This window comes from Mizuhopecten yessoensis, unplaced genomic scaffold (genome assembly GCF_002113885.1).
Source record: "Mizuhopecten yessoensis strain PY_sf001 unplaced genomic scaffold, ASM211388v2 scaffold5811, whole genome shotgun sequence".
Lineage (NCBI taxonomy): Eukaryota > Metazoa > Mollusca > Bivalvia > Pectinida > Pectinidae > Mizuhopecten > Mizuhopecten yessoensis.
The window spans coordinates 55,049-69,581 of NW_018406235.1; the positions used below are offsets into that span (position 1 = coordinate 55,049).

Here is a 14,533-nt window from a genome sequence, read left to right on the forward strand (position 1 = left end):
ATTACATGTATCATCGTACAACAGACAATTACATGTATCATCGTACAACAGACAATTACATGTATCATCGTACAACAGACAATTACATGTATCATCGTACAACAGACAATTACATGTATCATCGTACAACAGACAATTACATGTATCATCGTACAACAGACAATTACATGTATCATCGTACAACAGACAATTACATGTATCATCGTACAACAGACAATTACATGTATCATCGTACAACAGACAATTACATGTATCATCGTACAACAGACAATTACATGTATCATCGTACAACAGACAATTACATGTATCATCGTACAACAGACAATTACATGTATCATCGTACAACAGACAATTACATGTATCATCGTACAACAGACAATTACATGTATCATCATACAACAGACAATTACATGTATCATCGTACAACAGACAATTACATGTATCATCGTACAACAGACAATTACATGTATCATCGTACAACAGACAATTACATGTATCATCGTACAACAGACAATTACATGTATCATCGTACAACAGACAATTACATGTATCATCGTACAACAGACAATTACATGTATCATCGTACAACAGACAATTACATGTATCATCGTACAACAGACAATTACATGTATCATCGTACAACAGACAATTACATGTATCATCGTACAACAGACAATTACATGTATCATCGTACAACAGACAATTACATGTATCATCGTACAACAGACAATTACATGTATCATCGTACAACAGACAATTACATGTATCATCGTACAACAGACAATTACATGTATCATCGTACAACAGACAATTACATGTATCATCGTACAACAGACAATTACATGTATCATCGTACAACAGACAATTACATGTATCATCGTACAACAGACAATTACATGTATCATCGTACAACAGACAATTACATGTATCATCGTACAACAGACAATTACATGTATCATCGTACAACAGACAATTACATGTATCATCGTACAACAGACAATTACATGTATCATCGTACAACAGACAATTACATGTATCATCGTACAACAGACAATTACATGTATCATCGTACAACAGACAATTACATGTATCATCGTACAACAGACAATTACATGTATCATCGTACAACAGACAATTACATGTATCATCGTACAACAGACAATTACATGTATCATCGTACAACAGACAATTACATGTATCATCGTACAACAGACAATTACATGTATCATCGTACAACAGACAATTACATGTATCATCGTACAACAGACAATTACATGTATCATCGTACAACAGACAATTACATGTATCATCGTACAACAGACAATTACATGTATCATCGTACAACAGACAATTACATGTATCATCGTACAACAGACAATTACATGTATCATCGTACAACAGACAATTACATGTATCATCGTACAACAGACAATTACATGTATCATCGTACAACAGACAATTACATGTATCATCGTACAACAGACAATTACATGTATCATCGTACAACAGACAATTACATGTATCATCGTACAACAGACAATTACATGTATCATCGTACAACAGACAATTACATGTATCATCGTACAACAGACAATTACATGTATCATCGTACAACAGACAATTACATGTATCATCGTACAACAGACAATTACATGTATCATCGTACAACAGACAATTACATGTATCATCGTACAACAGACAATTACATGTATCATCGTACAACAGACAATTACATGTATCATCGTACAACAGACAATTACATGTATCATCGTACAACAGACAATTACACGTATCATCGTACGACAGACAATAACATGTATCATCGTACAACAGACAATTACATGTATCATCGTACGACAGACAATTACATGTATCATCGTACAACAGACAATTACAAGTATCATCGTACAACAGACAAATACATGTATCATCGTACGACAGACAATAAGATGTATCATCGTACAACAGACAAGTACATGGATCATCGTACGACAGACAATTACATGTATCATCGTACAACAGACAATTACAAGTATCATCGTACAACAGACAATTACATGTATCATCATACAACAGACAAGTACATGTATCATCGTACAACAGACAATTACAAGTATCATCGTACAACAGACAATTACATGTATCATCAGACAATTACATGTATCATCGTACGACCAGATAAATACACGTATCATCATACAACAGACAATTACACGTATCATCGTACAACAGACAATTACATGTATCATCATACAACAGACAATTACATGTATCATCGTACGACAGACATTTACACGTATCATCGTACGACAGACAATCAGCAGCCAATAGCATAGATAACAAAGATTTGTTAAAATGTGTATGTTATTTACTTATCTGAGTCAGACAGATAGAGGTATTGTCATATAACTGAGTAAAGGCCGGAGATCGACTAAGTTAGACAGATAGAGGTATTGTCATATAACTGAGTGCAGGCTGGAGATCGACTAATTAGTCAGACAGATAGAGGCATTGTCATATAACTGAGTAAAGGCCGGAGATCGACTAAGTTAGACAGATAGAGGTATTGTCATATAACTGAGTGCAGGCTGGAGATCGACTAATTAGTCAGACAGATAGAGGTATTGTCATATAACTGAGTACAGCCTGGAGATCATGTCTGGCATAGTGTCCTGGTATGTATTTCACATTTACATAGTCCAATATTATTGATACAGTAACTCTTAAGCGTAAAATGTGAAATACATATCAGGACACTATGCCAGACATGATGTTAAACATTGCGCCAAAATATATTTGCTGCGGGACTAGACTCTACTCGGGGGGACTTGGGACTTTCCGTAGTATTTGGCAGTATGGTATAAAGACATGTCGAAAAGCCCTCATCATTTCCGGGTAAGGTTCAAGTTAATCATGGCTGTAAAACTGCAAATTCTCCGAAAAAGTGCTTGATTGGATGTATTAGACGAATACTTACACAATTAATCATGATGGATTACTTAATTACAATTCAAACCGAAGCTATCACCGCAGATCCCTGGAAAAAATAACAAAAGTAAGTGTTGAAAATCTTCATTTGAAATTTGGCGGTACCGGTAGTGTTCTGACGAAGCTTCTTCCCTTGTGTATGTTTATGTGTGTTGTGACCCATATCAGTATAGCAGACATTTGTAACGTGACCCTGTGGTTGGATTGAATTTTGACTAGTGCCAGTAATTTCTACCATTTTACGATATTCTATGTTATGGCTATTTTACAACGATCAATGTTTGCTGCTGATCACAATCATGCATGTAAGATATGACCCAGCGTTTAAAATCTCTAGCAAAATCCCATAGGCCTACTGTAGCCTTACATGTTTGTTGACGTTGCGCAACAGACGCGGAACAGTTCTCGTTTCTTCAATATTTACTTATTTTTTGTTTCTACGTTTAAATAAATTAAGATTTCGGTGTGTGAAGCCTGTTCAGTGTTTGTGGAAATCTCTCATCTGTACATTAGTACACATACTAATTTACGTATAAAAATAGCCACGGAAACCCCCAGCTTGAGGAGACATCACTACACGCGCGACTAGCATTACCTATATGAGCATTACAAAGAGTATAGGGTTAATGACAACGTTGACTGTAAATTAAATGCGTCATTATCAGAAATTGTCACATTTTTTGGAAAAGGAAAACTCGAAACAAAGTCCTGTGCTGTTACTGCATTTTTTTCCCATTTACTGTATAAACACATCAAATAAATTTTAATAAACATTTCAAGTGTTATTTCCTAAAAGTTGTTGTTTTGGTAGGTATAACCGAAAAATACCACACATATTTAGAGCAGTTCCATCCTGTTACCAATACCATTAAAAAAAAAGTTTTTAACAAGAAAAATAAAAAATAAATAGCTAGATCAACTTTCTGTATATTCTTGTGATAATATATTGATATTCTAGTTAATTTCACATATTATTGTTTCAAAGGCACTGTGGTCGAACGGCACTGTACAGATTCCGGAAATAGAGATCACCGAAGCGAGAGCTAAATAAATCACGTTGTTGTACACCTCCAGTCGAGGTAAATTGGATTATTTTTTATCATTACCCATGTTGCTTAATTAGTCAAAACAGGGACAGTATATTCACTATACGTCCCTGGTTTATACTGCAAATGAAAAAAACCCACTATACGTCCCTGGTCAAAACGAATGAAGCAGTTATTTTTGCAACTTTTCAACCCGATAAACTGTAATATATATTGATATTCACTTCTTCATCTTACATAATCGATCATTAATCACAAACGTTGACATCCGAGTCGATCTAATATCTACAATTCTGATAATAAATCTTATAAATTTTGATTGAATTCAGAGATGATGATGATAAAAGAGTGTATGAGGAGACCTGCAATCAAAGTAAGTTCCAGTTAAGTTAATGTCTGAAGTTTGAACAACCGTGGCTCTTAATTGACGACTACAGTATGGTTACTTGCTTGTTATGATAAAATTAACTATGATTACTAGTGATTATACTGTCGATTACTTGCGATTTCCTTGTATAACTTTTACATGGTAATAAGTCGCTTCCAATTGTTATTACAGAGGTTTTGCAACCTTACGGGTACATGTGAGCTACAGTTTGCGTACAACTATATTCTATGATAACATAAAGGACCGTCCACATGTACGTGTGGCATGTAAGCTGTGAGTTTTCAACTTTCTATCGTAGTAAGAAAAGGCAAAGCCTAAAAAGAGCGTTGCTTTTGTTGATATCTGATATTTAATGATTCAGAATGAGATAAGAACATAATCTCAATGAGATTTTAAGACCGGCATAACAATTAGGAAGAGACCTGGGCAAATTAGACCCCTTATATTTAAGTCCGTTCTGGGAAGTAGGGTAGCCATCTGTTTTTGAAGAACTATCTAACTTTTCCTGTCAGAAGATCGGATGGCCTAACGAGCCACCCCATGGAGTAAGGTCGGAGAGGCATTCGGGTAAGTTAGGCCCCCCGTGGAATCAGCTTAATTACATTGTCATAAAACATGCAACGTCAGATTTTCCCGCCAATTTTACGACTTTAATTTCTAAGTGTTGCATGGGCCGAACCTGTCCGGCTCAAATTGATATTTCAATAGATTCATATAGTACAACAATATGATAGTAAGTGTTTGGCTTGGCTATTATGTATATCATTTGAAGCTGTCGGTGGTTTACACGTTTGACCGTCAAAAACGTAGCAATTCCGTTTACAGAAAGTTAGCATAACTAGAAAGATTTTCTTTCTAACATCTCAAAAGTAACTTTCTCCTTTTAAGTAATTTTCATTATAGTTTTCCGCGTTATTTTTATATGATGTACTTTTTTTGCACTCATGTTTATTAGATGTGTAACAGTAGAAAGATAAATGCCACGGCCAGACTGGGAACCCGGACCCTCCGAACTGTAGACCGACACCCTAACCAATTGAGCTACTTGGTCGCCCACAATGGACCCAGTCCAGTTCTGCTACTTACTCCGTCCTTCAACAACAAAGTCTTCGACCCCGAAGATACACCAAACTCTATAAACCTTCCATGGGTAAAAGGAAAAAGAGGAAATGTAACAGCCAGACCAGGACTTGAACCTGGAACCCTCCGAACTCTAGACGGATGCTCGACCAATTGAGCTATATGGTCGCCATCGATCCAGTCCAGTTTCACTGCATTCCTTCTCCCTCCTCAAAGTCCCCGCCCCCGAAAAACACAACTATTTACAACCCAGTTTCGGGTATTCCTTTGCTAAGCGTACTCCTACTGCTTGAAACAAGCGTCGGCAAGATTGCCAATTTTGTGACAGGAGAACGAGAAAATGTAACGGCCAGACTAGGGTATGAACGGCATATTTACCAAAAGTTGATCTAAACCCCTAAAACATATAAAATTACTGAACATCTTAGTTTAGGTCTAAATATAGCTGTAACATATTCTCAGGTCCCTGTTGTGTTCATAACTTTTTTGATATTTTTCTAAACAGGGAACATAAAAGTGGATACATTCTTTGTACCCTCACGCTGCAGTTTTCATCATTTGGTATAATACTACATTTACATAGGAGACTTATCTCTTCTGGAACTAAAAGAAATTTCTTCTTTTGTGTAACCGTTCTTCCTAAGTTCTGGTGGTCTTGCCTGCGATGTTCAATTAATTTTACTAAACTAGATAAAGCTGTTTTGGCAGTAACTGCACTCGAAATAATCCATCTGTGTGAGGAAAAACGTTTGATGCAATAAACCATACAGTAATATAAAGCTGCAGGCGCTATTAACATACAGTCTGGTCGCTATTATCCATACAGTAGCATGTCCACAGATGCTATTTACAATCATTGTTTATTTTATGTTTAAAAACACAAATGCTTTCGTTAATGTGTGTTTTTAATTTTTTAAATCATTGAATTAAGAAAAAATACATAAACCATGTGTCGAATGAGATCTGTAATTTAATTATTGACACATAATCTATGAGATTGTCGACCTCGATCGGGCCGTGATAACCGCATTGATTCTATATATTTTAATGTGCTTTTCAGTTTCATTTCTGGAATATTTCAAGTTCGTAACGCAGGTTGATCTATTAATACACTTATTGTTTTGCATCCACCCTCGTTATGATGATAGTATACCGAAAACATGTCTATGATCACAAGCATGCTGTGGTTTTCAAAAAGCTGCCTCGCTTCGGCGATCGCTATTTCCAGAACCTATACAATGCCGTTTGACCACAGTGATAATTATATATACAATTTCAAAGTTATTTTCTAATTTAAATATTAGACTAATTGTATAATTTACTCAAGTGTATTAGAAACATGTAATAACTTTATGAAATCGTATATATCGTAACCCAAGTACATAAAATCTACTCGTCCGACAGACTAGTTGACTATAAAAATCACTGTCAGCAAAATCTGCTCCTCAGGACGAGCGGACGAGTGCTTTTGCCGAGCTCTGAAGAAATAAAAATATTTTATTTACTAGTACATCACAAATGCAATTGTAATAAAGAAGTGAAAATTGTGTAAAAAGGTGTTCTCGTATTTAAGACTTAAATTGTAAAGACCATCGATAAAGGACCAAAATAAAATTTAAAAAATGCAGAAAATTGTTATTTTTAGCCTTAAAATTGACCCTCACAGAAAGGATTTTTTCTCCTAAAACATGTCTTAAATTAAACATCTCTTTCATGCTAACCAAATACTCAGTTACAATTCAGCATATATTCAACATTATTTATTTTTCGCAAACTTCGCATGTGTTGGAGATTTTGTTGGAGCAAATTACAGACTGACCAAATTGAAATCTCGAACCAAATACAAATTTTATATTATGAAAAATATGCAGCCTTGCACTGTTCACTTTAAAATGACAAATATCAATTTTAGTGGGTTTTTTTTTTTTTTTTTTTTATACAAATTTATACATTGTATAAAAATTCATGGCCAGGCCTGGATACTGTGGTCTGCTACATCATATGGAAAGGTTTTTAATTTTAAGTTCAATAAAAAAACCCGTGAATGTCTAGAAAATGATACGATGAACAAAACGACATGTCGGGTTACCGTGTATTCCCTGAAACTCTGAAAGGTGTATTTTGATCAATTTTCCTCTCAAACAAGTAACAAAGGGAAGTAATTTTGAAAATGAAAAGTCCAATAATTCCACATTTTCTTCAATAAAGTTGGATTTTGTGTTGAATATAGTACTTTGCGTTTATGTGCATGGAAGCTGTGGGTAGTCAAATCACGTTAATTTTTCGATATTTCTTGTATTTTCTGGTAGTGTAGAGACAAATAAAGAAGCACGACAGTCAAACATAGATGTAAATCATATCTGAAACAGGAGGCATGTAATTATTTTGGTGAAGTTGCAAATTATTTACAAAAACAGTCTGCCTAGTACCGCTAAATCTTCATTCGCAACAGCAAATATTGTCTTGACTTGATATTTGCCAGTAGATTATATACATTTATATGCTATGATGATTTCTTATAGTTATATAGTCATGATAATACATGGAGTCGCTCTATATTATGCTTCTTTCTTTAGATATTGGTGTAACTAATTTTGGTGAAGTGTACGGCGAATAGCAATACATTGTACGGCGAATAGCAATACATTGTACGGCGAATAGCAATACATTGTACGGCGAATAGGAATGTTTTACATATCTGGTGTATGGCGAATAGTTCGCAGTATACAGTATACAGGATTTAATTGAACACCTTGCCTAAATGTGATATATTTTGTTAAAGCTTAAATTAAACTAACGTTCCCCAATTACTGTAAATCTCCTACAATGTAAAATGCATGCACCTTATTGTACCTAAGTTGTAGAACACCACAGATTACAAGAAACAACAATACACTCAATACAGTTGTACAGGTAGGTCAGAGATTAAAGGGATAGGCCAAAATGATAGATGTGTGTCTGTTTTTCAGCCCTCAAAATATTAGGGTTGCAAAATATTTTTTTAAAGTCCCAATTATAAAACAGTTTCAGACCATAATTTAAAAGTGCCTATTAAAAGTTGATGAAAATAAAGTTAGAATAGACTTTGAAATCTTGAGTAGGAATGAAACAGTCTTTTCCCATGGCCTGTTAATTATAAAGGTATACATATTAACACTTTCAGATGTATGTATTGCCTTTACCACTTGCTGTTTACAGATAACTGTGAATAAATTGAGGATATATCAACTTAACCAACGTGTATTTCTTTGCAAATCTAGGTATTAGTGCAGATTTTCTCTGCATCACCCTTAAAATATCTTGTGTAACCCCTCCCCCTTGTATAATAACGTTGTGACAGGGAAAGAGTATGTCACCTTCTGCCTAAGGTCCAACTCACCACCGCTATTGTCAAGGTCATAGCTAAAGTTCCAACACTCAGTTGCTGTTGCCAAGGTCACAGCTAAAGTTCCAACTCTCCACTGATATTGCCAAGGTCACAGCAAAAGTTCAAACTCTCCACCGCTATTGTCAAGGTCACAGCTTAAGTTGTGTTATAGCATGTGCAAAATTGGTACTCCTTCTCATTATTTAACTCGACATTCATTAGACTTTTGACATTCTTAACCCCTTCCCTTACGATATCATTCAAAAGTGTTACAAAGCAACACCATTGGTATGTTACTCCAATGGTATAACAACATAAAAACATAGCTAGTACAAATGCTCGCTCTAAACATTGTTATGTTAGTATAGCTTTTCGCCGTACTGTTAACATACTAGCTGCCGTACACTTGAAAATATATCAATAACTATTCGCCGTACACAGACGAAGAACCATTTAAGTCAATTACATCGTAATGACGACATTTAAACATATGACCATTATATGATTATCCCGGTATCATCTACATATGCCAGTAACGTCCGTTTCATCATTGTATATGTCATACTTAGTATTTAATAGTTATCTCATCTTCTTTCTTTTTAATTGATTTTGTTCCGGTGCTTTGTAGTCATTTCTTACCAATATCTTCAGATCGCATGAAATAGTTAACAAATCATCTGCATCACATAAAACATTGTTTATTGTATAACTGTTGTGCTCCTTTACTTGTCTCTACGTACTAGAAAATACCAGAAATATCGGAAAACATCCTGTGGCTTGTCTGCGCCTAGCGTCCATGCCCGCTTCGGTACTAGCTATATCCGGTGTCAGTCCTACACAGTGATGATGAACAACAGAAATCCTATCCAAACTTCAGCTTATAGTTGTTTTTAGCAACAGACACTAATTCTCAAATAGATAAACAGTGACATAACATCTAAGATTTCAAAATGTCATGTATATGACATCACAGTCATCTGTTTCCACCCTGGTAATACAGATATGTAGCAATGATAATAAGAAACTGTCCACTGATCCCATTTTTATTCGCCGGTCAAATTTGACGGGAGTATTATCGTCCGACCGGCATTGACCGTCTCCTCCTACATTTATGGACCGATCTCTTTGAAACTTGGTATACTGTTTATTTCAGTATTTTTTTCTGGAGATCTTCTCCTACAATTTTTGATCGATTTCTTTGAAACTTGTTAGGCTTTATTATCATGACATTTTGTTGTGTTTCCCTGAAAAGAATTTTGATTTGACAATTTTTGCAAAAGTTATTGTCCTTTGTTTATTTCAGTATTTGATTTTTATCCGGCGATCTCCTCCTACATTTTTCGACCGATTTCTTTGAAACTTGGAAATCGTTATAGTCATGATATATAGTTATGTTTCTTTGAACGAAAAAGTTATTCGACTATTTTTGCGGAAGTTGTTGCCCTTTGTTTATTTCTAGTACTTGAATCTTGTCCGGAGATCTACAGTTTTCTATCGATTTCTTCGAAACTTGGTAGGCTTCATAATCATGATATCAAGTTGTGTTAATATAATGAGTTGGAGACTAATCTATTGATTACTTGTTTTCCTCAAACTTTTAGAAACATAAAGAAAATCGGACGTTGACTTTGTAGTGAAAGGTGAGATTTATAGCATGCTATATATAGCTAGCTAGCCACTCTTAAGGTGATGCAAATCCTATTTTAATGCAAGTTAATATATAACAATATATGACATTCGACGGGCGTATATTGTTCCGCCCTACGCTACTCTTGTTAGTTCACCTGGTCCGAAGGTAAATTTTGTCCATTTCTTTTTCTTTGCCTTTACAGCAGCATTATACCAGACACATTTTACAAAAGAAAACGTCCTTGACCTTTATTCAAGGGCAAAGGGATAAAATTTGTTAAAACACTCAAACAATTTCTTCAATGTCATGTTAAATAGCTGTTTTACCTGTGTTTAAACAGAGTTATTGCCCTCTATACTTCATTCCATCTGTGACACCCCTTCAGGTGTCGCCCCACTTAAATGCATTAGACTACCAATGATATATGGATTTTGTTTAAAGGCCACAAAATGTGTACACTTCACAGATTGATGTGGTTGATGAAGTAGTCGTAAGAACAGTAGGTTAGGGGTAAGACATGGGTATATGAGGCAATTCTAATATTGATCTTTTACATGGAAATGCAATAGAAGGATTCAATCACATTTTACAAATTAATTAAATACGTTTATCAACAGGTAAGAGGTACTCCACACTTATCGACCCTACACCAAAAATGTAATATCAGAAATAAATTTCTCCCGCATCCACAATAGGTTTCCACACTCACAACTCATTGTTTAAACCTGCTAGGGGTTAATTGTTAAACAGTTTTGGTTACCCTAGTGAACAACACCTTAGACGTGATTTCATTGGTCATCTTTTAATCGTGACGTCATATAACATTGCTTTGTTTGGCGGATCCAGAGACCTATCTGGGGGTTCTCCTTTGGAAACAGACATAGGACATAATGTATTTCTAGGGAAACGTGGTTTTAAAGACATAATATAAACGTTATTGTGTCTTTATACAATTTGAAAATTAGCTAACCTGAGTGAGATAAACATGATAACCAACCATCAGTGACCACTCATTGAGGAACCTCTATATACTGAATACAGCAATCAGTGACCACTCATTGAGGATCCTCTATGTACTGAATACAGCAATTAGTGACTACTCATTGAGGAACCTCTTTGTACTGAATACAGCAATCAGTGACCACTCATTGAGGATCCTCTATGTACTGAATACAGCAATTAGTGACTACTCATTGAGGAACCTCTATGTACTGAATACAGCAATTAGTGACTACTCATTGAGGAACCTCTTTGTACTGAATACAGCAATCAGTGACCACTCATTGAGGATCCTCTATGTACTGAATACAGCAATTAGTGACTACTCATTGAGGAACCTCTATGTACTGAATACAGCAATTAGTGACTACTCATTGAGGAACCTCTATGTACTGAATACAGCAATCAGCGACCACTCATTGAGGAACCTCTATGTACTGAACACAGCAATCAGTGACCACTCATTGAGGAACCTCTTTGTACTGAATACAGCAATCAGTGACCACTCATTGAGGATCCTCTATGTACTGAATACAGCAATTAGTGACTACTCATTGAGGAACCTCTATGTACTGAATACAGCAATCAGCGACCACTCATTGAGGAACCTCTATGTACTGAACACAGCAATCAGTGACCACTCATTGAGGAACCTCTATGTACTAAATACAGCAATCAGTGACCACTCATTGAGGATCCTCTATGTACTGAATACAGCAATTAGTGACTACTCATTGAGGAACCTCTTTGTACTGAATACAGCAATCAGTGACCACTCATTGAGGATCCTCTATGTACTGAATACAGCAATTAGTGACTACTCATTGAGGAACCTCTACGTACTGAATACAGCAATCAGTGACCACTAACTGAGGACCCTCTATGTACTGAATACAGCAATCAGTGACTACTCATTGAGGAACCTCTATGTACTGAATACAGCAATTAGTGACTACACTCCCAAAGTATGGCTTCATTCACCAATACAGCTAACTAAACACTGCTTCAATACATATCTGATAAAAACCACTTGTGAGAAATTCCTCACTCAGATTTGCATTAAGTTATGAATATAGATTATCCCAAGGCAGTATTAGACATATTGAATACACAAACACCTGTCAAAACTAAAAGCATGATTGAGGAGAATGCCAATCTGAATGGTTATAAGTACAGTATTACGTTAAGGTACAATGACCATATCACATTTTGGACATATTAATCTTGTTATTTGATATTATGTGCAAAAAGGGATATCTTTACTATGCCATCCCTTACCACTAGCCAAGCCAACATGAGGACATCTTAAAGATGTATTAAATGGCACATCTCATCACAAGCTACACCATTTTAGAGGGCTCAATGAGTAACCAAACAAACAAGACATTATTAGCCTATTTCCTTCTCATTGTGTTAACATTGAAAATATGTTCGAAAAGAAACTATTTGTCCAACATGATCTTTTTTAATGAAAAGTATGAACCATCCTGAACTGTCCAATGTGTCACCATTAAGCACTCGCGTTATCAAAGGAATGATGCTGAAGGCTGTGTGACTAAATGGAATAAATATTACAGTTCGGTTGCATTCACCTATCAAAACAGTTAGGACGTCGCAGAATTTGAACCGGAGGTGTGTCAAACCTAACTGCTTGGTTTCAGAGTTTTGCAATGAATAATTATCATGTCATTCTTTCCTGCGACTTCGATGGTCTTTGTTCCACATAAACCACACCAAATCTTATGTACATTATGAGCATTGATCAGCTACATAAATATATATATCAAAATCATCTTGATAACAACACTGTATATTTCAATATAAACTATAAAATCTTAAAAAAAGCATGTATCAAATCACTGCATTCAAAACAGTTGGAATTATGAAGAATCATGGTTTCATTACATATATTAACTATCCCTGTCCCCTTTGTCAGTGGGACAGGGATCCTTAAGTTAAATCACTCCCTCACCCCCTGCTCTCTCCCCTCAGCAACAGTTACCTACTAGTACAATATCACATTGTTACCTGTCTAGTAGGAACATCTCTACAACCAATTAAGTACTTGGAATATACAAGTTTCCAGATCACCGAGGTTTCCGTATCATACAGGCTTCCAGATAAGAAAGGTTCAATCTACAGAGACACAAGCTGGGACCTTCAGCTTAAGTTACTTGTTAAGTGTTTATACAGGTTTCCTGATTATCAGAGTTCTCATTAGACAGGTTACAATGTGTTAACATATTACAGGGAGCATCTTAAGTTACAGCTGTTCATCTGATCAATCTGATGTCGTAAAATAACATCACTCAGCATTTCATAATCGGCCGCTAATGGAAGGATCTGTTTTCTATAAACCTCTGGATCATGTCAAAGCCTCGTTCTGGTTGATCGTAAGGCAGGATGTGACCCGCCCCACGTACAATCACCTGTGGACAGATAAGAACATTACCTAGTAAATACACAGGTGATGTATTCTCTTTCCTGATTGGTTGTGCTGGTACACAGGTGATGTATTCTCTCTCCTGATTGGTTGTGCTGGTATCATATGTTTTGATTGTTTAATTAATTCAAATTTCAACAAACGACTACGTGATGTAACTTTTAATGCTTCAGTTTATTTCACAAATTCAAGCCATCTTGTTTACAAAGTTAAACTTAAGTACCACACTAATATCTAAATAGGTAATACCAGGTCATATTAATAACGATGATTTACCTAACTATATAATTGGTCACTTTCTCATTGACTTGCCTACTAGCTAGGCTCATGCTTATCGGGTTAATAATGTCCCTCATCCCCCACTTCTTATCAACCACGTTATAGTGTCCCCCATTTCTCTCTACTATTATACAGTGTTAAGGGCAAAACAAATAGTTCCATAGTCCCTTCTTATCAACCTTTCAGGTCGAAGCTTTCCACTTTCCCCACTACCTATCTACCAGGTTAATGTTTCTCCTCCTCTCATTACATGGTTAACAGTAAATGGCCATCTACCTGGACAAAATTCACTGTCTTCCCTTCTACAGTAATG

General features: G+C 35.7%; 1 protein-coding gene across 1 annotated transcript in view; it reads right to left on the reverse strand.

The window, feature by feature from the left end:
• Positions 1-11,285: 11,285 nt before the first annotated feature.
• LOC110451146 (probable serine carboxypeptidase CPVL) overlaps positions 11,286-14,533 on the reverse strand; it is a 54,006-nt gene continuing 50,758 nt past the window's right edge. Inside the window, exon 12 of the mRNA XM_021499008.1 lies at positions 11,286-13,927. Coding sequence (XP_021354683.1) covers positions 13,829-13,927 — 99 coding nt within the window. The 3' untranslated portion in view covers positions 11,286-13,828. The remainder of the gene's footprint in view (positions 13,928-14,533) is intronic.